The sequence below is a fragment of the Oryctolagus cuniculus genome, chromosome 19 (genome assembly GCF_051225735.1).
Source record: "Oryctolagus cuniculus isolate XC-2025 breed Fujian yellow rabbit chromosome 19, ASM5122573v1, whole genome shotgun sequence".
Classification (NCBI taxonomy): domain Eukaryota; kingdom Metazoa; phylum Chordata; class Mammalia; order Lagomorpha; family Leporidae; genus Oryctolagus; species Oryctolagus cuniculus.
This window is the reverse complement of record NC_142885.1, coordinates 55,575,560-55,599,306: the sequence shown is the minus strand read 5'-3', so window position 1 is coordinate 55,599,306 and position 23,747 is coordinate 55,575,560. Positions and strand designations below refer to the sequence as shown.

Sequence of the window (23,747 nt, the reverse complement as noted above, 5' to 3'; positions counted from 1 at the left end):
ATTTGAAAGGCAGAGTTACAGAGGGAAGGATTGACAGAGAGAGAGAGAGAGAGAGAGAGAGAGAGAGAGTGGGAGAGAACCATTGGCTGGTCCATTCCCCAAATGGCTGCAATGGCCAGGGCTGGGCCAGGCTGAAGCTCAAAGCCTGGAACTCCACCTGGGTTTCCCACATGGGTGACAGGGTCCCAAGTACTTGGGTCATCATCTGCTGCTTTTCCAGGAGCCTTAGCAGTGAGCTGGATAGGAAGTGGAGCAGAGAGGACTCAAACTGGTACTCATACAGGATGCTACTGTTGCAGGTGGCAGCTTAATTCACTGCACCCCAATTCTAGCCCCTTCATTCACATTTATAGCAGCTTAAGTCACAACAGCAAAGGCATGGAATCAACCTAGAGGTCCATTAACTGATGACTGATGACTGGTAAAGAAAATGTGGGATTTATACACATGATGGAATATTATTCTAGCATAAAATATCACTCTACCATAAAAAAGAATGAAATCTTGACATTTGCAACAAAATGGATGGAAGTGGATATCATTATGCTAAGTGAAATAAGCCATACCCGGAAGGACAAACATCACACGCTTTCTCTTATTTGTGGAAGTTAATATATATATATTGGCCGGCGCCACGGCTCAATAGGCTAATCCTCCACCTAGCGGCGCCGGCACACCGGGTTCTAGTCCCGGTCAAGGCGCTGGATTCTTTCCCGGTTGCCCCTCTTCTAGGCCAGCTCTCTGCTGTGGCCCAGGAAGGCAGTGGAGGATGGCCCAAGTGCTTGGGCCCTGCACCCCATGGGAGACCAGGAGAAGCACCTGGCTCCTGCCTTCGGATCAGCACGGTGCGCTGGCCGCAGCGCGCCAGCCGTGGCGGCCATTGGAGGGTGAACCAAGGGCAAAAGGAAGACCTTTCTCTCTGTCTCTTTCTCACTATCCACTCTGCCTGTCTATACACACACACACACACACACACACACACACACACATATATATATATATATATAGAGAGAGAAGGAGTATAAAAATTGTGTGGGTGTCATGTCATTTTGTATTTAGTTACAAATATTGCTTCACTGAATCATACCATGTTAGGATCACTGTTATAAATCCCTCATTCTGTAATATTAATATCTCTGATTTTAAGAAAAATAGCATATATGGTTATGTATATAATATCTACATTTGAAGTGAATGTGACAAATCAAAAATTATAAAGAAAAAATGAACAAATGAATCTCTCTATATAAAAATCCATATATAAGTTAATCAAAGAAAAGTAAAAAATACTCATAAACTCCATATTCTAAAGATTATCAGTGCTGATGGAATGGGGAAAAGAAATATATTTCTCCAACTACACTCTGAACTTTGAGTTCAGGAGACATATTTGATTCTTCTCCTCATCCCTCAGCAAACTAATACAGCATCTGACATGTGCACTTCAAGAATTAGTTGATCAGGGTGGTGCTGTGGCATAGCAGGTAAAGCTGGTGCCTGCAGTGCCAGCATCCCATATGGGTGCTTGTTTGAGTCCAGCTGCTCCACTTCCGATCTAGCTCTCTGCTATGGCCTGCGAAAGCAGTAGAAGATGGCCCAAGTCCTGGGCCACTGCACCAGTGCGGGAGACCCGGAAGAAGCTCCTGTTTCCTGGCTTCAGAATGGTGCAGCTCTGGCAGTTGCAGCCAATTGGGGATTGAACCAGTGGATGGAAGACCTCTCTCTCTCTCTCTCTCTCTCGCTCTCTGACTCTTCTTCTCTCTCTGTGTGTGACTCTGCCTTTCGAATAAATAAATAAATCTTTTTTTTAAAAAAGAAGTGATTGTTCAAGAGGCCTACAGTTAATAATAATATATCATTTTCAGGATTTTTACTAAATGAGTAGATTATAGGTGCTCTTGCCACAAGGAGTTGGGGGGTTGTGGGATAGCTATCTACGTAAGATGATAAATAGGTTAACTTATACCATTATAGTGGTTATTTAACTACCTGTGTACCTTATAACATATTACATTTCATAAATATATGCAATACAAATTATTTAAAGAAACAAATGGCTGTTGAACAATGAGTGCAATAAGTGAATGCATAAATGAAAAACCACAGGGGTAGGTATTTGCCATCCCTCTTGGGATGTCCACATCCTGTATCCAAGTGCTGGGGTTCAAGTCCTGGCTCCACTCTTGATTCCAGCTTCCTGCTGATGCACACCCTGGGAGCCAGAAGGTGATGACTCAAGTAGTTGGGTCCCAGCCATGAATATGGGAGACCCAGACTGAGACCTGGGATCCTGGCTTTGGCCTGGCCAAGTCCTGATGATTGTGGGCATTTGGGAAGTGAACCAGCTGATGGGAGAGCTCTATTTATAGGTCTGTAACTCACTGTCTCTGTCTCTCTTCTTTCTCTGCCTTACTTATTCAAATAAATAAAATTTTAAAAAGTTAAACTTATAGGACACAGAAACAAGTGATTTTTTTTAAAAAGATTTATTTATTTATTGAAAGGCAGTATTACAGAGAGAGAGGGAGAGACAGAGAAAAGAGAGATCTTCCATCTGCTGGTTTATTCCCCAGATGGCTGCAAAGACTCAGGCTAGGCCAGGAAGAAGCCAGGCACTTCTCCCGGTTCTCCCACATAGGTGATAGAGACCCAAGTACTTGGGCCATCTTTTGCTGCCTTTCCCAGGCATTAGCAAGGAACTGGATCAGAAGTGGAGCAGCTAGTGTGGTGGTATGAGAAGGCCATGCCAAGATGGCTGCTGGCAAGCGAGTGTCAGTTACTCAGGAATGGCTTCGAAATCCACCTGGCAACGGAGCCTGCCTGGCAACAGGCTGTGATTGGTTAAGGAATAAACCGCCCCTTGACTGGATTGGCTGCCTTGGCTATTTAAGCTGTTGTACCGGCTGAAATAAAGGAGTCTGCAGGCTGCTTGCCTCTGGCCCGCTTTCACCCAACTCCTGGGGCCTGTGTGGTGACGCCCCGCCTCTTGCTCCCACCATGCTCCTCCTCTCAGAACGAATCCACAGCAACAAGCTGGGACACAAGCTAGCACCCATATGGGATGCCAGCAAAGCAAGGCTGCAGCTCTACCTGCCATGCCGCTACGCTGCCCCCAGAAAACAAGGGATTGTGAATGAGAAAATATTCTCGAGTATTATTTTTGCAATCTAAAAAAATTCACTATAAGCAAATATATAAAAGATATCTAAACATCACACAAAATTGACAAGTTTATAAATCCATATTTCTATTGCAATGAATTCAAGGGAAATGGAAAAGTACTTTGCTGAGCACAAGATGATCCTATCTCTTCATCAGATAGCTGGCAGAGCTAGCAGGGCTGGCAGAGCTTAGAGACTCCTTGTTTCGATCCTTGACCTGACCCCTTGCCTATTTCTTGGCCATGAGAGTTCCAGACACCATCTTGATTCTTGTTATTGGAGAGCTTTCTACTTCAGTCCCATGTCATGTTCATGGTCACATATCAATCCTACACTTACTGGTTCAAATGCATTGATTTACACTAGGACTCCTACCAAGAGCCCATCTTTGGGACCATGGTGACTATGGGAAAACTCTAAAAACTTAAGAATCTGAAAGGAAGAGGATAAAGGTAATGCCCCCAGGATGCCTTAACATTCTCCCAATCTTTTTCCTTTGGAGTTCTCTACTCCCTCTTCAGGTTTCGGAGCCTCAGAGTTACCTGTAGCAGCGGTCAGTGAGGGGCGTAATCACCAGTCGGGGGGAGTTTCCCAGGTACTCATAGCCATACAAAGCTTCTGTAGTTATCATCTTCACCTGCACGTCCTTTGCCACCCAGTAGTAGCGCAGCTGTGAGATCCACTGGAAATCGTTCAGATCAGAGACGTTGTCCTTAGCTAACTTGGCCACTACATCGCGAGCTGTTGGGACACAGAGGCAGAAATACACATGCACAGCCATCAGAATTCTCCCATCTCTTCCAGCTTCTCAGTTAGAAGTGGGTGCTTTCAAGGCCATTCCTCACTCTCCAAACAGTTTCAAGTGGTACCACTCTGCTTGCCTACCCATCCTGCCCCGCCCCAACTGCAGGCAGCAAATTCTATCAGAGCTGGTCTTTGCTTCCTTCCAAAGACTCAGGCAGAGAATCTCCTGAGTTGTCTTCTCTCAAGCAGCACAGTAGATGTATTAAATGTGCATACTCCAAAATCAGACTGCCTCAGTTTGAACTCTGGTTCCACCATGAACTACCTATGGGACTCTGGGCAAGTTACTCAACCTTTCTGTCCCTCAGTTGTATAATCTGTAGAATGGGGATAACATTGTACCCACTTATGATTATAAGGATTAGATCAACATATATTATACACACACACACGGGGTGGAGTGAGAGCAAGAAAGACAGAATATTGTGTCTGACAAATAAAATATTATATATTAGCTATTGTTATCATTGCTAAAATCTTGGGAGACTGATTTACAGGGCTTTGCAATATATAGTGACCCCAAATGCTGTCATATCCTCAGTATGACCCTTTGTCTGTTCCAGGTCTCTAGAGTATCCAAGAAGGATGCAGTCCCTTGTTCTGACACAGCCAGGCAGTTTGCAGCAGAAGGCATCCCCATGAATCCATCATGAGATCATCCTCTCCATCTGGGGGCCTGAGAAACCAGCTGAGACATACGTTTCTAGTTTTCCTCCTTTCTCTCATAGGATTATGAGCCTAATTTAATTTTCTCACAATGGCATAAGCTCTGATGCTCGAGAGTTATATAGGTTTATGAAAATCACTAATTACTCTTTAGATAACTCACAGGGTGAGAGTTACTGAGATCTCAGAGCTGGTACAGCAGGCTCAGAATGTGGATCTTAGAAATGTAACTTGACAAAGGGATGCTTCTGCAAGTCTCCTGCCTCTCTGTGAGAAAGGCCATCTTTATTAGAGTAAAATCTGGAGCCCTGTAGAGAGGAGTCCTACAAGATTACACCAATATCTCTCCTGAAGAATTTAATTCCCTTCTAGGTTCACTGAGAGAACCTATAGGATGGTAGCAAGAGTAGGTTCTGTATGAAAGATCCAAGAGGAAAGTGAATCTAAAGGGATTGTACTGGGGACACTTTCACTATCTAGTGTGTATGTGTGTGTGCATGTTTGTGCTTGTAAAAGCAACCACTCTGGAGTACTCTGGGCAATACCATGGCTGTATTCATTGCTCCTACCAGCTGGGTATGTGGCCAACTGAAGAACACATTCTCTCCTCCCTCTCTGATTATGCCAGTCTATTCAGGTGAAGTTCAACTGAAATGAGCATCAACCTTGAGGGGAAATGGATGCCACGAATGCCTTAGGAAGCTGGGTGTGTGAGCAGGAGAGATGCTGTCACCTGGCAACCAGCCTGGTCCAGCCCTCGTTTCCATGGTGATGATGGAATGAGGGTGTGGGGGTGGTTTGTTTTATTCAAAGACCCTAGTTATTCCCTCTCCTTTTCTCCTTCTTTTTTTTTTTTTTCTAAAGGAAGATATGGAGGGCATCATCATATCTAATCACCTCCTCCCCACATCACCATCCGTTTCTAGTCCCTGGGGTTTGAAATCAGACATTGGAGCCTCTGCCACTGACATGCTGTGAGCATCTCAGCAGGTCCTTTACCTTTCTAAGCCTCAGATTCTCAAGCAATGAACTATATATGAAAATCAAACAATGTAGTGCAAAGCTTGGCACCTAGTGAATATTCAACAATCTTAGATGGCTAACCCACAGAAACCACTCCAGCCTGGTGCCTCTCACAAATGGCTTTGGCCATCAGTGAGTCCTGCTTGGAGGGCTCCTGGAAATAAGGATGAGAAGAGAGGGGAAATGGGCTGGAGACATGAGCTGGCTTTGGCTTCACCTCTTACTCTGCCATCTTCTCTGAGTTGGAGAGGCCTTGCCCTAATAGGAAGGAAAACCTGCATCATTCCACCCAGGAGAACTGAAAGAAGCAAACCTGGCTGCCATCCTGGACAGTCAGTAACGCTAAGACAAGTCTCGCTGCTTACCATGGACATCGATGACCGTGAGGGCCCCGAGAGTGAGTCGAGCTCCACTGCTCAGCTTCCCTCGCACCAGCTGCACAATCTGTGCAATCTGATCGTTGCTCTTTTTCAGAAAATCCTGGCAGGAGTAGAGGAGGGGAGAAGTGGTTAAACTGGATTCTCTGGTGATCCCTTCAGGGAATGACATCATCAACCACCCAGTGGCCTAGGCCAGACTCCTTCCTGCATGTTATGCCTCAAAGCTTCCTCTCCCTCTCCCCCAGTCAATACTGTCTAGATGAATTTCAAATGCACTGTGCTAATTGAAAAAGGCCAGATTTAGAAGACTGTACGGTTTTAGGTTTATGATATTGTGGAAGATAAAACTTCAGGGGCAGAAAAGAGACTAGTAATTTCCAGACGCTTAGAGTAGGGACAGAAGTTGATGACAGGTACAGGAGGGGATGTTCGGTGGTCTGGAGCTATTTTATAGCTTGCTTGTGATGGTGCCTACATGGACTGTTTGCATTTGGTAAAACTCAGGACTGTATCCTAAAAAGGGTGACTTTTACTGTATTATAAGCCAGAATTAACTTTTTCCGATTAAAGGAGACAATTTAGATCTGAAAATGAAATGCAACTTGTAATCCTAGACTAGGAAAAAAAATGTGTTAGTGAGGCAATTGACTAGATTTAAATTAGCAATCTAAACGATCTATAGAACAGAACATACTATTGTATCACTGTTTATTCCGTGATTTGGATAATTGCACTGTGGATATAGAACATGTTAATATCTAGGGAATCTGGATGAAGGGTATACTGGAACTCTTTGTATTATTTTTGTAACATTATTTGTAGGCTTGATTTACTGAAAAATGAAGAGGTTAAAAATATACATGAATTAAAAATGTTATTTATTTAATTTATTTTAAAGTCATAGATAGAGACAGACACAGAGACAAAAAAAAAAAAAAAAAAAAAAAACAAAACAGACAGGGATCTTCCACCTACTGGTTTACTCCCCAGATGCCTACAACAGCTGGGGCTGAGCCAGGTCAAAGCCTGGAAACAGGAACTCAATCTGGGCCTCCCAAGTGGGAGGGATCCAACTACTGGAGTCATTCTCTGCTGCCTGCTAGGGTGTACATTAGCAGGAAGCTGTAACTGGGAATAGAGGTGGGACCTGAATCCAGGTATTCTGATATGGGATGTATGCATGCTAAGCAGTATTTTAAATGCTATGCCTAAACACTTGTCCTTAAAATGAATTTAAAAAAAAAGAAAAAGAGCACCCTAGATTCAAATCTCACCTTCCTTACTTCCTAGCTATGTAGTTCTGAGAACATGATTTTAAGCTTCTGAGTCTATCAAATCTAGATCATTATAGCTACTTCTTTAAGATGCCTTGAGGATGGCCAGTGCTGCAGCTCACTAGCCTAATCCTCTGCCTGTGGTGCTGGCACCCCAGGTTCTAGTCCTGGTTGGGGTACTGGTTCTGTCCCGGTTGCTCCTCTTCCAGTCCAGCTCTCTGCTGTGGCTCGGGAGTGCAGTGGAGGATGGTCCAGGTCCTTGGGCCCTGCACCCGCACAGGAGACCAGGAGGAAGCACCTGGCTCCTGGCTTCAGATGGGCACAGCGCGCCGGCCGCAACGTGCTGGCCGTGGCGGCCACTTGAGGGGTGAACCAACGGAAAAAGGAAGACCTTTCTCTCTGTCTCTCTCTCTCACTGTCTAACTCTTCCTGTCAAAAAAAAAAAAAAAAAAAAGACAAAAAAAAAAAAAGATGCTTGAGGATTGAGAGAGTACTATGAAGCACTTGGTACAATGTTTGATGTGAATAAAACATCCAGTGAATAACAGTGGTTGTTATGGTTATTAATAACAAAGTCCCTGGAACAGATAAAAAAATAATTTCTCCATGCTTCTGCATTGCCCTTGGGGTATTGGTAAAGCCCTTGGTGGAGGGGCTGCTCCCATGTCTCTCTTAATTATGCCCATTCCACAGCTATTCCAGACCACAGTACCTTCAGTTGTGCAATGCATCATGTTTTTCATCTGTAGACTTTTGCATATTCCAGTTCTACTCTCTAGAACACTCTGGTTCCCATTCTCTGCTAATTTCTAGTCATACTTTAGGTCTCCTCAAAGATACTGCTTTTCTGTGAAATCTTTCCTTCTCTCATTTCCCTCCTTGCTCTCCACACTTCTGTATTGCTGTTCTTTCCTTATAATCGTTCTATGTAAGAGTCATTTTATCTTGCCACTAATCTACAAAACCATGAGGACAGGGACTATGTCTGTATTGTTCAACTCTCTGATTCCTTCACCTAGTAGCAGTCACAGTACCGAGCAAACAAATATTTGTTAAATGAATAATGGACAGCTGGACTGATGATCATCCTGCACCAACACCTGCCACTTTTAGAATACAGAGGCATATCATTCAGCATACATTATCCCAGAGATGCAGTCACAGAGGGCAAAAGTGTTGTTTCTAAAACTTGAAAGGGCTGGATACGGGTTTGTTTGCGACCAGGAATGGTGAGGAGGGGGCTGTAATGTAGGAAAGGAGGAAAACAGTGGTGGTCTCTTGGCATAGGAAGACAAATAGGTCTTTGTTGGTGGAGAGTCTGCCAGGTGGATCCCCGGGGGCAAAGGCTGATAAGTCTTAGAATTTGTATCTGGGAAGGACTGTGCAGGGTCTCACACTATACAATTCTACTACAGCCCCAATTCCAAACTCACTGTCTTCAAGACAATCATGGCTTCTATGACACCGTGAGCCAAAATGATTTTTGTTTCAAAAACAAAACATGGCTATTCTAAAGATATATCATTCAAATCCTGGTCAATGCTTGGATACCCTCTGCAAGCTCCAAGGCAGGCTCACTTACCGGTAGGGTGTTTTTGACTATGGCTTCGGACACCTCCTGAGTCCAAAAGATGCAGGAGACACAGATAACCACTTGACCAGGCCACTGCAAGACCCACTGGTTACGAGGGACCTGAGAAAGGCAAGGGGGATTATTGTAGGATTATCACATGTGGTTTAAACTATCTGAAAACACGCCCCACCACCTCACCCACACAACAAATACAAAACCCTCCCCACCCTTAGATGCTATAAGGATTGACATCTCTAGGTTTATTGATTTGTGTCTTCCTCTCTGAATTTTATGAAAAACAAAATCACTAACAATTTTTTCAACTCTTTTTTTATGCTTCCATTTGGCAATTTTTTAAAAAACATAATCAAGGTGATGTTCAGGGAAAAAAATCTACTATTTTTAATGGCAACATCTTATTGCAATACTGTGCAATAGTTTTCTTAGCCATGCCCCTTGCTCCCCATTTTTTTTTTTTTAATATAGGTCAGGAGTGGGCAAGCTATGGCATGAGGACCAGATCTGGCCATGCTTGTTTTTGTACATAAAAGGTCACTGGAGCACAGCCCTGCCTATCATTTTACATATTGTCTGTGATGCTTTTGTGCTATAAGGGCAAAGATAACTAGTTGTAATGGGAGTGCAGCCCTGCAGAGCTGAAAATGCCATATGGCCCTTTGCAGAAAAAGTCTACTGACTCTTACTATAGATTCAGTTGGGTGAAACAATTTCATACCAGTAGCAATGCTGTTTTCTTTTTTGATTTACAATGTATCAGAGAAAACAAGGATTGGCCTTTGACTTGCAGTATGAGGGGCAGCAGGGTCAGTGCCCAATACTTTAGGTGAAGGTGTTAATTGCATGTGCTTTGTTTGATGCACAGACGGGGTCCTGGGAATGAAGGAGGAGCCTGAAGGTAAGAAAATGTGTGGCTAATACGAGAATGGACTAAAGTTAGGTTCTGCCAGCATGAACCTCGATAAAGCACAACTAAAGGTTCACTATGACAGGTTACTTTCTCTTAGGCTGTATGTTACACCAATTTCCACTAAAGCTTTAGGAACTCAATGAGTTGTGCCATCCAGCAGCTATATGATGCAAGTAAATGCTTAATAGCAAGGGGCTCTAAATAGAACTGGTGCCATCAATTTTATCTGACAAAAAGGACTGGCCTGTAGAAACCCAAGAATACCAGTCAACACTCTTGTGTTGTTTCACTTGCTTCTAACTGCAAATATTTTCACTAAAACATGTTCATTGCCCTAGGATTTATAAGTAAAGAGCATAGGGGGTAATTGAGCTGATCCATTTAGCCTTCTCTCCAAAGCCCCCTTCATAAAACCAACATCCTGACATGTGTACGCTGATTCTTGTTTACCTTGACGTATGCTTCAATTCCAAGTCCAATAACATCCCGCATACTGGCAAGCATCATCTGCTCTACCTGCTGCAGCCACTTTTCAACCATGCCCTGTAGGACAAGACACAGAGAGGCAGTAGGTTAAGTACTGCCCACAGGGAGGGTCCATGGGCAGAACCTAGTTTTCTCTCTGGACAGGGCTAGAGGGAAGCCAAAAGCTTTGCATGTCTTCCATGCAATATTCTTTAACCATTTGCTTTACATTGATCTCTAGTATTCTAAGAACTGTATGCCTCCTTAAAGGGCAATAAGGATTTCTTTCATGTCACTTTTTGAAACAGAGAAGTTCTCTGAAAGCAAATAAAACACTCACATTTCAATTAATAATTTTTTATTTATTTATTTATTTATTTATTTTTATTTTTATTTTTTTTTTGACAGGCAGAGTGGACAGTGAGAGAGAGAGACAGAGAGAAAGGTCTTCCTTTGCCGTTGGTTCACCCTCCAATGGCCGCCGCGGCTGGCGCGCTGCGGCTGGCGCACCGTGCTGATCCGATGGCAGGAGCCAGGAGCCAGGTGCTTTTCCTGGTCTCCCATGGGGTGCAGGGCCCAAGCACCTGGGCCATCCTCCACTGCACTCCCTGGCCACAGCAGAGGGCTGGCCTGGAAGAGGGGCAACCGGGACAGAATCCGGCGCCTCGACCGGGACTAGAACCCGGTGTGCCGGCGCCGCTAGGCGGAGGATTAGCCTAGTGAGCCGCGGCGCCGGCCTCAATAATTTTTTAACAGGTTTGATTCATGCATTATTTCAGTAGCTCCCAAACTTTGCTGTGTGCTGAAATCATCTGGAGCTCTTTATAAAACACAGATGTCTGACTCCCACCTCCAGACATTTTTTTATTTAATTGATGTGAGATGCAACATAGGCTTTTGTATTTTGTTTAAATACAAAATTTGTATTTAAAGCTCCATAGGTAATTTGAATGTACAGCAAATTATTTGGTTTTAGAATTTCAGGTAACAGCAGCTGCTGATGTTAGGAGCATGTAAGGTAGCTGGCTGGTATCTGGGTTAGTGATGTGACTTCTGGTTGTTACAGGTGTTTTTTTTTGTTTTTTTTTTTTTTTTTTTTTTTTTTTTTTTAGAGGCAGAGTTAGACACAGAGAGAGAGAGAGAGAGAGAGAGAGACAAAGGTCTTTCTTCCATTGGTTCACCCCCTAAATGGCTGTTACGGCTGGCACGCTGTGCTGATCCGAAGCCAGGAGCCAGGTGCTTCTTCCTGGTCTCCCATGCGGGTGCAGGACCCAAGCACCTGGGCCATCCTCCACTGCCCTCCCAGGCCACAGCAGAGAGCTGGACTGGAAGAGGAGCAACCGGGACAGAACCAGCGCCCCGACCAGGACTAGAACCCGGGGTGCCGGTGCTGCAGGCGGAGGATTAGCCAAGTGAACCGTTTACATGTGTAGGTGGCAAAACAGTCAAAAAAGCAGGGACAAGAGTGTGTGTTTCTACTTGAGTGTGTTTTCATGTTCAGTGGAATTCACACTTTACTCATTATATAAGGACACATCTTATGAAAACTGAGGTAAGCAGCATCTTAGTGATTCCATGACCCTTTACAAACAAGTGCCACAGGAAACTAATGTTCTGAGAGGATCACTTTTAAATGGCCTCTACATAAGGAGATCGAAACAGCACCAGTTACTTGGGTCTAATTCCTGCTACTGCTTCTATGTCAAGTTAGCCTGAAATCCTTCTACAAATTTAATTATGTCATGCAGCCTGTAGCATAATACCCATTTTAGAGATGTATAAACTGAGACCCGGAAAGATTAAATGACTTCCCCAAATTTCCCAGTGGTTAATTGATGGACCCAAGTGTTATATACTCAGGCCATCTAGAAATATAGTCCAAATGCCTAGTCAGTGTTCTCTCTGTCTTTCTCTGCTGTTGTATGGAAAAAAGAACCAAAAATGTGTAAGGGAAGTTACTTTGGCGTTAGCTGGATAGATATTCTGTATGAATGGAACAGTTTCTTTTTCCGAGCTGATCATGCCCACAATGGCCAGATTGTCTGTAAACTCCAACTTGGCAATTCCTTCAAAGCACTTCTTCAAGTGTGGTTGCACGCGGAGGGGGTCCTTTGTTTCAGACAAGATCTCCAGAAGCTCGTCATTTGACAGGAAGAAGAACCTATTTCAAAGTAAAAGAAGAGGGTAGCTAGAACCTCTCCCAAGCACTTTCTCCAACCAGATAATATCCCTACCAGGCAGATCGCACCCAGGTGAATATCAGCTATGTCCTAGGGTCTTCTCTAAGGCCCACTGTTTTTATTTTTATTTGAGGTTTAGAAGGTGGAGATGGTTTTGGTCAGAGATCATGAAAGGCAGAGTTACAGACAGACAGACACATATATACAGAACAGAGGTCTTCTATCCACTGGCTCAGTGCCCAGATGGCTGAGCCAGGCTGAATCCAGGAGCCTGAAATTCTTTCCAGGTCTCCCACATGAATGACAGAGGCCCAAGCACTTGGGCCATCTTCTGCTGCTTTTCCAGGCACATTAGCAGGGAGCTGGATTGGAAGTGGAGCAGCCAGAACTTAAACCGACTCTCATATGGGATGTTGGTGTCCCAAGCAGCTGCTTAACCTGCTGGGCCACAACACTGGCCCCCAGTGGTCTCAACTTTGACAGCATTTTAGAATCACCTGGGGGACTGTCTAAAAATTCCAGTGCCCAGGCCTTCTGATGTAATTGATCTGCGGTTGGGTCTGGGGAAACTCAGCTTTTCAAAAATTCCAGATGTTTCTAATGTGCAATCAGTATTGAGACTCACTGGTAAGAGGAAACAGAAAGATTTACTTGTCTTTCCTTCTCTCCCAGTATGCCAGAAAACAGTACAGGTATGAAACCAGAAAGGGCATATTACTAGTCACCCTACTTACATGTAGAGGCTTCTGCCATCTCTTAAATTACAGATAAAAAGACAACTTTGCTGCTTTCGTTAGGCCCTAAAAGCAGCAACAACAATCCTTCAGACAATGTGTCCCTCTACTGCGACAACCAGGCTGAAAGTTCCACAATGGAGGGACCACGTGACTACAATCTTCACTGAATCTAGTGGGTTACCAAAGTGGTCACAGTATTTGCAGCTCCTGTCATCAAGAGTAGAGTCTATTTTCACATCTCTTAAACCTGGGCTCACTCTGTCTTGCTTCCGCCAACCGAATATAGTGAGCGTGAGTTTGCACGAATTTCAAGCCTAACAAGAGGCCTTGAAGTTTCCATTCCTGCTGCTCTTAGGAATCCTGTGACCACCACCATGTGAACAAACCTAGGCTAGCCTTCTAGAAGGTGATGATACATGGTTCAACTGTTCTTGTTACCCCTGCTTACAGCTGACTATAGTCACATGTGAGCTCTGACGAGGCCAGAAGAACCACCCAGCTGAGACAAATCCAATCTGCCAACCTGTAGGATTGTGAGCTAAACAAACAGTTGTTTTATTAAGCCTCTAACTTTTGGAGTGTTTGTTACACATCAAGTCAAACTGACTTTGCAGTGTAGAGCAAGAAGGCAGAGACCAATAATTAACTGTTGGCTGATTAACCAATATCTTAGGGGGTGTCAGTTTCTCTCGCTCTCAGTGAAATTCAAATGGGTGTTCTCCATGGGCTTACACTTCTTCTATCTCCATCATGTGTTACTATGAATAGGCTAAATGGTCATAAAATAATAATTAATACAATTATGTAGATTAAAATAATTATTTAGTATGCTGTATTTTCAAGATAAAATTAATTTATGTGACAATAACTTTCAAAGTGTTTGCTGACAGTGTTTATTTTATAAAATAAAACTTTATAATGAAATTTGAGATACTGTGTGTGTGTGTGTGTGTGTGTGTGTTTAACTTGGTGAGAAAATGTAGCTTAGAGAGTTTAAATGACTATCTTATCGAAACCTCCTGTGTTTGAATTCCAGGTTGGCCATTTAACAGTCTTGTGTTTTTAGGAAAATTATTTTCTCATTTCTAAAATGATGATAATAATAATGCTTTCAACATAATAGGATTATTGTGAGAATTAAATAAGTTAATTAAGTATAAAGCACTTAGAGCAGTATCCTAGCATAAGAAAAATGTTATTTTAGTGTTGACTACTCCTATTTTTATTAGAAATAATAGTGGATACAGGATCAGAAGCCAAATCTCATGTATTTCCTAAATTTAATCTCTTCTCATATTTTGTGCTTCCAAATCAAGGTTTCTCTACTTTTCTTCTGTATTAAATTTGTGTTGTCCAATACAGAAACCAGTAGCCACAAGTGGTTATTATGTGAAAAATTTAATATTAAATAAAATTAGAAATTCATGTTCTCAATCATGCTAGCCACATTAAAGTGCTCAATAGCCATATGGAGCTACTGGATACCATCTTAGCACACATATAAAAATTCTTATCATTGCAGAAAGTTATATTGGACAACACTGTATTGAACAGACACCAAAGACATTTATGAATTCCAAACAAATCCTTTTTGTTTTTGCTTGAAGCAGAGGTCAGTGGAGAGCAGGGAACTGACTTTGTCTCCCTGTAAAGGAACATTAAAATTACTTTTCTGAAAATCAAATTAGCATCAAGCCTGCATACCAATCAAAAGTCAAATGACAGAATGGCCACCCACAATGAACTAGACAATGATGGATTTTTAGGACTGAGGACCTTCCTTTCTGGAACTAGCCCTCTAAAACTACCTTGACTTTTACACAGAAGAACAATGGTTCTCATGGGGAAAAAACAGTCAAATGTAAACACACCTCCCAGAAACTTACAACAAATATGCAAAATAGGGGCCCTTATCATATCCCAACTTCACAGTAGAGAACTTGAAGCTCATACAGATTTGCGGAAAGTCTCAAGACTAACAAGAGGAAAATCCAGGACTGTTTACTTCCAAGACCAGGCTCTTAATCCTGGGCACTACACTTTTTTAGTCAGGAGAAAAGACAATGCTTCTTGGCCAAAATGTGGGTTTGATTCACTGTGTCCATTCAATCTCCCTGTCAAGCGTGGGGAATGTCCAGCTTCAGGGCCTTATAAGGCCTGTGAAATCATTTGGTCTGGCCCTGCCAAGGCAACCACAGATAGGACTCAAAATTTAATAAATCTATAGCAGGTTATTTTTTAAGTTAATAATTTTGTATGGCCTGCAAATGATATAAAAAATATATAGATGGTCCTTGTCAGAATAAAAGTTCCCCACCCTTGCATAGACCACAAGCATACATCCCACTCTGAATGCTGTCTTTTGGGAGAGTGGAGAACCAGCAAAGAATAAGGAATAGATTGGTCCAAGCCAACTCTAAGTATGAAAAAATGTAATTCTACTAATGTATGAGCCAAGAGGGTAATTCTCAATAAAAGAACAATGATGGATACCTGGGGAAAAACAGTCTCTTCTTCTCCAGGTACTCATTCAGCCCTTTCTGGATGTCCTCCAACAAAAGGTTGGCTTCTTGAAGCTTCTCATTCATCCGTGGCTGGTCTGCTGCCACCAGAACCCGAGTATCTTTCACCTGGATTCCATCAGAAAAGGCAAGAATCATCATGGAGCTCCCTACTTCTGAGATTAATCATTGCAATGACTGTGTGACAAATTCAAGAACTCTGCTTCCTGCTCGGCCAACTGCCTCCTAATTTCCCTCCTAATCCCACCGGGGTGAATGCTGCTATAACATGATCTTGTCCCTATGAGTATGGTAAGGTGGGGTTCTGGCTCCTGAAATCAACCAAGTTAATTACACGTTAACTTCTGGGAGTTAGAACTCAGACAATGACATTCTGTATGAGTTAGGGTTGGCCTCCTGAACAAGCATGTTTTGGAGCTGTGTGAGTCTCATTTCCAGCCTTGAGACTGAGTGGCAGAGCAAGCCAGTCTGCAGAGAGACTGAAGCAGGTGTGGGAAGAGGGGCACAGAGCGCATGTATGGAAAGAGAACTCTGACTTTCTGAGAGGTTTCTGAGTTCTAGACCTGTCCTTGGGGAGACTGAGGTCTATGCCTTTTCTTTCCTTTTCTTAAAGGCTTATTCATTTATTTACAGAGAGAGAAAGGGAGAAAGAGAGAAAGAGAGAGAGAGAGAGAGAGAATGAATCTTCCATCTGGTGGATCTAAGTGACCACAATGACTAGGGGTGGGCCAGGCTGAAGCCAGGAGCCCGGAGCTTCTTCCAGGTCTCCCACGTGGGTGCAGACACCCAAGCACTTGGGTCATCTTATACTGTTTTCCCAAGTGCATTAGCAGAGAGCTGGTTTGAAAGTAGAGCAGCCAGGACTCAAACTGGCACCCATATGGGATGCTGGCATTGCCGACCGCAGCTTGTTATGCCACAGCCCCCTGTATGTACTTTCTGTCCTTGGGAATATGAGACGCTCACTTGGTCTTTTTGTTTGAACTTCCCTGAGTGGGTTTCTGTAACTTGCAACCAAAGAACCGTAGTTCATATAAAACTGGCTCCCATGACTGAGCATTACTTCCCATTTATCTCACTCCCACAAACAGGCAGAGCAGATCAATTTCATTGAGACAAATTCTTTCTAAGTGTATTCCAATTTCAGCAAGCGTGAATTAAACAAAGAAAAAGATATGACCTCTTAGATGCTCCAGTGAACTGTACAACCCTCAAAACTTGATTCCAATGTCACCTGCTTTGGAGGCCTACCTTGACACTTTCAGACAACTAAATCACTCTTCTGTGTGCTAAAAATTATTTGCATATATTTCTACGACAGCTCTTATTTATTTAAACCTGTCTCTTCACAAGATAGTTAGTTCTATATAGGCAGAAATCAAACTCTTATCATCTTCAACTATTTTCTGGATCTTAGCTGGATGTCTGAGCCATATTGGCTACCAAAAAAATTAGTTAAATAACTGAGTAACAATGCAGTCAATTACTTGAATGCTAAAAGGATTCTCAATCTATGAAAATGTTATTGCATCATCTTATAATAAAGTCTTAAATCTCATTAGAAATGGTAGTTAAATAAAACAACCTACTAATACTTACCTCTCAGAGGCAGGATTTTAAAAGGCTTCTACTTTCCATATTACATGCTTCTATGTTTGAAATTTTAATCCATTAGAGGAAAGATACAAAAATATAAAATTTGCCACAATCCAATTTACTTACAAGTTTCAAGAAGGATGACAATAACGTGCAATGAGGAACATCTTATGGCATCCCACATTCCTGTGGGCAAGATGTGCTGGGAATAATACTTACCGCTTGGGACATAAGTAATTTCCAGTAAGTGTCCACAGTGGTAAATTTCCTGCCCTCTTCTGGCATCTGGGCTATTATGTCCTCTGAACTGAAGATTGGTTCCAGGTATAGCCAAGTGGCCTGGCATTTCAACCAGGCATCCAAACTTCCCTGCACACGCACTAACTTCTCTTCCCATCTCTGTGAATTTAACATTTTATATTTGAATCATTAAGCTGCCCCCTCTGTACCACAGGCCCACTGACTGAACAATGGATAGATTCACTTATTTATTTATTTCCTTTATCTAAAAAAACAAATTTGAGATTACTTCAAAAATTTCATGGAAAATGAAATTTAAAGATAAGTTGAGCCGGTGCTGCGGCTCACTAGGCTAATCCTCTGCCTGCGGCGCTGGCACTCCGGGTTCTAGTCCCGGTTGGGGTGCCGGTTCTGTCCTGGTTGCTCCTCTTCCAGTCCAGCTCTCTGCTGTGGCCCGGGAAGGCAGTGGAGGATGGCCCAAGTGCTTGGGCCCTGCACCCGTATGGGAGACCAGGAAGAAACACCTGGCTCCTAGCTTTGGATCGGCGCAGCACGCCAGCTGTGGCAGCCATTTGGGGGGTGAATCAATGGAAGGAAGACCTTTCTTTCTGTCTCTCTCTCTCTCACTATCTAACTTTGCCTGTGGGGAAAAAAAAAAAAGGTAAGTTGACATTGGTGCAAAGAATTCTGAAATAATGCACATTTTCCATGAACTTTTTGAAAAGCCCTCAAACTTACTGAGTACCTTCTGTATTCTGACCACTGTTGCAGGCAAAGTGTATACAGCAATGAATGAAACAAACAAGAGTTTGAATTAAACAACTCTGTGCCCTTGGCCTAGGCCACTTCTCCAAACAAAGAGCAAAGGGGGCTAAACTCCTACCCCCAGGCCATTTACATTCTTAAGTACTATAGCCCAGAAGCCGTTTCCAAATATATTTGTATCTGGTGTAGTCAAGTCTCATGTTCTCTTTTTGATAGACCATTACAAATGCTTGGCATGCCATATGCTTACCTGGATGGTTACTGCTTTCAGTCTTCTGTTACCTTTTTCCAATCAGCATAAAGTTAACAAAGATACTTCCTCTGAGACACCCAGAGCTAACCGAAATTACAAAACCTTCAACTCCTTTCCTCTTACCCGGCATTCTGTTTCTATCGGTTTGATGAATGGGGAACCACACATGGTCTGGGTCTTTATCACGTGATCATCGAGTAACACCTGAATGTCATCAACTGCACACAGGATGCTTGTATCCTGCAAACCAAACAAATAAAGACACTCAATCCACAGGATCACAATACCCACCCTCCTATTTTTCATATTGATCCCTGAGGACCTCACACAGCAAACTCCATCCCAGTGGGACAGGAATCTACTTCTTGCCAGAGGGGGGGATTTCTATGTTCTTCCTTGAAGACACTCATTGTCCACCTTGGCAGAAATCAAATGCAGACCTGGCCGGCGCCGCGGCTCACTAGGCTAATCCTCCGCCTTGTGGCGCTGGCACACCGGGTTCTAGTCCCGGTCAGGGCAGCAGATTCTATCCTGGTTGCCCCTCTTCCAGGCCAGCTCTCTGCTGTGGCCCGGGAAGGCAGTGGAGGATGGCCCAAGTCCTTGGGCCCTGCACCCGCATGGGAGACCAGGATAAGTACCTGGCTCCTGCCATCGGATCAGCGCGGTGCTGGAGGGTGAACCAATGGCAAAAGGAAGACCTTTCTCTCTGTTTCTCTCTCTCACTGTCCACTCTGCCTGTCAAAAAAAAAAAAAAAAAAAAAGCAGACCTGCAAGTAGAGTCCATAGAGGGAGGAAGACTGCTGCTTCCTTCCCTGTGGCTGCTTCTCCTCTCCCTTAGGAAGAATCAGCTGCCAGTGTGACTGGGTAGACCCAGACCCATGCATTGCAATCAACTCACAGTAAGTTATTGCACTTACTTAAAAGTGAAATACAAGTATTTTTGTTTGATTTATACGTTATTTTTTAAACATTTGAGAGATTGACAGAACAAAAATATTTATTAAGTTGTTTGGACTTAATTACCTTATAAACAAAACTGCTTTGCATTTTGTCTTTGTTTTGGCTTAGGGGCACCATGAAGAAATACTTACGACACAAAAGGCCACCTGAACCAGTTAAGTTTGCAGTGCTCTGTCCTATACATATGATGGGTCATATTTTATTACTAAGTGAGGTTACTGGGCCTTAAAGGTCAGCCCCTGTGGATGGCACTTTCCTCTTGAATCACTGTGGCAAACAAGTTAATAAAGAGTAGTGAGTCTGATCTTTATCGCTCTGTTTATACTTCTTCCAAGTCTACATCTGGGTTGAGGACATATTCTCTCATCTACTTTTTACCAAAAGCTCTGCACTGAGAAGTATGTCCAACTATTTTTTTTTAAGATTTATTTTATTTATTTGAAAGACAGAGTTACAGAGAGGTACAGATAGAGAGAGAGGTCTTCCATCCACTGGTGCACTCCCCAGATGGCTGCAACAGCCAGAGATGTGCCAATCCAAAGCCAGGAGCCAAGAGTTTCTTCTGGGTCTTCCACATGGGTGCAGGGGCCCAAGGACTTGCCATCTTCTACTGCTTTCCCAGGCCATAGGATAGAGCTGGATCAGAAGAGGAGCAGCTGGGACTAGAACCTGCACCCATATGGGATGCCATTGCTTCAGGCCAGGGCTTTAACCCACTGCACCACAGCACTGGCCCCAGTATGTCCAACTATTAATAAATGGTATCTTGACTCTCATTTTGCCATTGATCCTGGACTATAGCTATTTCAGTCAAAAACTCTGAAGATGGTCCAGGTGACACTGAGCTGTTCCTAGGTTCCCTAGCTTAACTCCTCATATCAGCCCAATGGCCTCTACAGCAGGATCCAATCCAATCAGATGGAGCAGCATCACGCTTCTGGGACCCACAGTGCCTTTGTCTTGCTGAGAGAGGGTCTAATGATAAGCCCCAGTGCCTTGGTTCTCCTCCCTCCTACTCTCTCTTTGGCAGTTCTTATCCAAGTGAAATCAAGGCATCCTAACTACTGAAACCAAAGGCAGGGAAAGAACCCATAAACAGGATATGTATACCAGGGGAGGAGGGAGGTATGGGGGCAGCCTTCAGTGTTTTGGTTCTTAAATCACATTGCATATTAGAAAAACTATGGGTTCTTTAAAAATGAAGATTCCCAGGCACCCCAAAGACAAATAACCTAGGAAAAATCAATTGGGATTTTTAAAAATATCCCAGTGATTCTTCCGTGCAGCAGTGTTGGAAGCACCACATTAAAAACCAATGGTCTGTGGGCGCCAGTTCTAGTCCTGGCTCCTCTTCCAATCTAGCTCTCTGCTATGGCCTGGGAAAGCAGTGGAAAATGGCCCAAGTCCGTGGGCCCCTGCACCCATGAGACCAGGAAGAAGCTCCTGGCTCCTGAAATCAGATTGGCACATCTCTGGCTGTTGCAGCCATCTGGGGAGTGAACCAACAGATAAAAGACCTCTCTCTCTGTCTCTACCTCCCTCTGTAACTCTTTCAAATAAATAAATAAAATAAATCTTTTAAAAAATAAAAAAAAAACAATGGTCAGGGCCGTCGCTGTGGCATAGTGGGTGAAGCCGCCACCAGCAGTGTTGGCATCCCATATATGGGCACCAGTTTGAGACTGGCTGCTCCACTTCCAATCCAGCTCTCTGCTATGGCCTGGGAAAGCAGTGGAAGAAGGCCCAAGTGTTTGAACCCCTACACCCACATGGGAGACCTGGCAGAAGCTCCTGGCTCCTGGCTTTGGATCAGCTCAGCTCTGGCTGTTGTGGCCATTTGGGGAGTGAACCAGCAGATGGAAGACCTCTTTCTCTCTGCCTCTGCTTCTCTGCAGCTCTGACTTCCAAATAAACAAATATTTTTTTTAAGTCAATGGTCTGCAGAATGTGGGTATCAGCCTGTTGCCTCTGTAATTTACAGCTCACTTAGAGTAGCAGCCCCCATCCCCACCTCATGACCCATATCAAGCAAGCCATACCCTAGAGACAACTGAGCAAATACTTTAGATTTATGTATCTCCATGCACAATGCACAAACCTATAGTTCTCTGTGTCAGTAAAAAGAAGGAAATCTACACCCTTGCTATTCAAAACGTGGTCAGTCCTACCTGGGAGTTAGAACTGTAGCACGTCAGGCCCTGCTTCAGCCCAGCTGAATCTGAGCCTGCACGTTAACTAAAGGTCTTCAGGTGATTCCTGTACATATTAACATTCAAGAAACTCGAGGCACTGTTCACCCCTGGGATGCTTCTGAGACCTCTGAGCAGCTTTGGAATTATATGAGTACCTCAAAATGTCCATGGAAAAATGGAATGAAAAGACAAGTTTACCCTGGTGCGAAAATTTGTTTTGAAATCCAGGTATAGCTTTTTCATGTTGCACATTTTCCAGGAACATCATGAAGGACCCTTGCACAGGAGCCTGCGCCCTCTCTGGGAGATCCTAATTTGGGAGGCTTCCTCAGTACATCTCATCTGAGAAAGTCTCTTGCTCTGATCTGATTTGAAAGTGCGTCCTCCAGTGGTGCCTGAGAGGAAGGATGATGGGCATAGGAAGGCGACAGGAGGAGGCAATCTGGTTAAGAGGGATTACTACTCTGGATGAATCACCTCTGTCGTCTACAATGCAATACACCGGGCTGCTTTCAGGGGGCTGTGCTTGCACTGAAACTCACAGTGTCCCTGTATTTCATGAAGTTGAATGTCATGTTAGCCCACTCTAACTTCATTTTCTCCAAGTTTTTCTCCAGGGAATATTCTTTGCTGGCGGCTGCACCAATGGGCTCCAATCTAAAGAGAGAAAATTAGCAACAGCAACATGAACAGGAGGCAGAGAAAACTTGTTGAAGGAGGCATTTCAGCTGTCTTAAGAGAACTGTGGAAAGCCCTTAATTTTACCAAAATGTGTGCTGTCCTGCTCTAAAATTTGCCAGCTACCTCCCAAGTTTTGTAGAGTTGCTCACCCTGAAGTTCAGGTTTTGAATTTCTGTGAATTTATATGATGGCTTTTGCCCTTCTTCCCTTCTCTCCTCCTTTCAAAAACACCTGCTATTTTCCTGGTACTCTGGGTCCACTCATCTAAGTTCCTCCATTCCATAGATAAGGAGATGGAGGGAGAGAAGGGGAAGACAATTTCTTTCTTCTTGTTCCCACTCAGAGTTCTGGGTCTTAAAACCCAGGTATGGCCAAAGATTGAAAAACAAAGTTCTTAGAAGAGAAACCAGGGATTACCCTCTCTGCCCCAACCCTGTCTTCCACTGTATCCTAGACTATAGAAGAGATTGTTTGGTCTTCACTTGCCATTAAGAAACTGAAGTGCAGAGGAAGCAAGTGACATGACCAAACCCACACAGCTAGGCAGTGCTGGAACAAGTCTGGAACCAGTTCCTCTGATTGTTCACCTGGTATTTCCTCCGCCTCCACTATGTGCCTTCTCCCCTCTGCATGTTAAGAAGAACATGTGGTCAGCCAAACAGGACCAACTAAATAGAGCTGAGAGGCCTCATTAGCCTCAAAGGGAGGTAGACTAAGCACAGACAATGCCAAACAATGGCCCAGACTTCAGCAACATGAGCCATCATCCTAAATGTGATCCTTGGAAAATGGCCAAAGTGAGTAAGCATATAGGGAATGACTAACACAGGCATGTGCCAACCCAGGGAAGCATAAGACAAGCAGTCAAATAGCCTCCAGCAGTCACTGGCTAGGTGGCCATGCGGCCAAGTCTCGTGACAGACCTCAAGTCCCCATTTGCTCATGGCAAGGAGTTGTTGGTACAATTTACTAAGACAGAATGCTTGGAATGTGCCTTATGACTAACCCTAGGGTACGATGTAAAGTGTAAATAACTGCACAGAAGTGGGATTAGTCAGTTAGGGACTCCTTAAAGTGTTTCAAGAGCTGACCTCACCCAAATGTGCTAGAGAAGCTCATTGACTATGTGCTGTGATAAAGATGTGTTAACTAAGTGAGTGGGAGACAGGGAACACTACACTCAGTAACAGGTTCCTGGCTGAGTACCGAACACGCAGTCAGTTCAGGTTACCTGCCTGCTACAATCTGAATGTTGTCCTCCCGGAACTCATGTGTTGGCTCCAGGACCTTTCACAGGTACAAAACCATGGATCCTCAAGTCTCTTATACCAAATGGCTTAGAATTTG

The 23,747-nt window shown here is 43.7% G+C and overlaps 1 protein-coding gene across 2 annotated transcripts in view; it reads right to left on the bottom strand.

Moving 5' to 3' along the window:
- The window catches only part of DNAH3 (dynein axonemal heavy chain 3), a 179,718-nt gene that overhangs the window by 93,474 nt on the left and 62,497 nt on the right, over positions 1-23,747 (bottom strand). For both annotated transcript variants that reach the window (XR_016226146.1, XM_051847854.3), the window contains exons 20-28: positions 22,262-22,376; positions 18,691-18,807; positions 17,529-17,708; positions 15,685-15,821; positions 12,234-12,435; positions 10,260-10,352; positions 8,891-9,001; positions 6,020-6,134; positions 3,704-3,902 (exon numbers count right to left, since the gene is read on the bottom strand). Coding sequence is in view for 1 of the 2 variants with exons in the window: in XM_051847854.3 (XP_051703814.3) it covers positions 3,704-3,902; positions 6,020-6,134; positions 8,891-9,001; positions 10,260-10,352; positions 12,234-12,435; positions 15,685-15,821; positions 17,529-17,708; positions 18,691-18,807; positions 22,262-22,376 (1,269 nt within the window). In the remaining variant the exon portion in view is untranslated. The remainder of the gene's footprint in view (positions 1-3,703; positions 3,903-6,019; positions 6,135-8,890; positions 9,002-10,259; positions 10,353-12,233; positions 12,436-15,684; positions 15,822-17,528; positions 17,709-18,690; positions 18,808-22,261; positions 22,377-23,747) is intronic.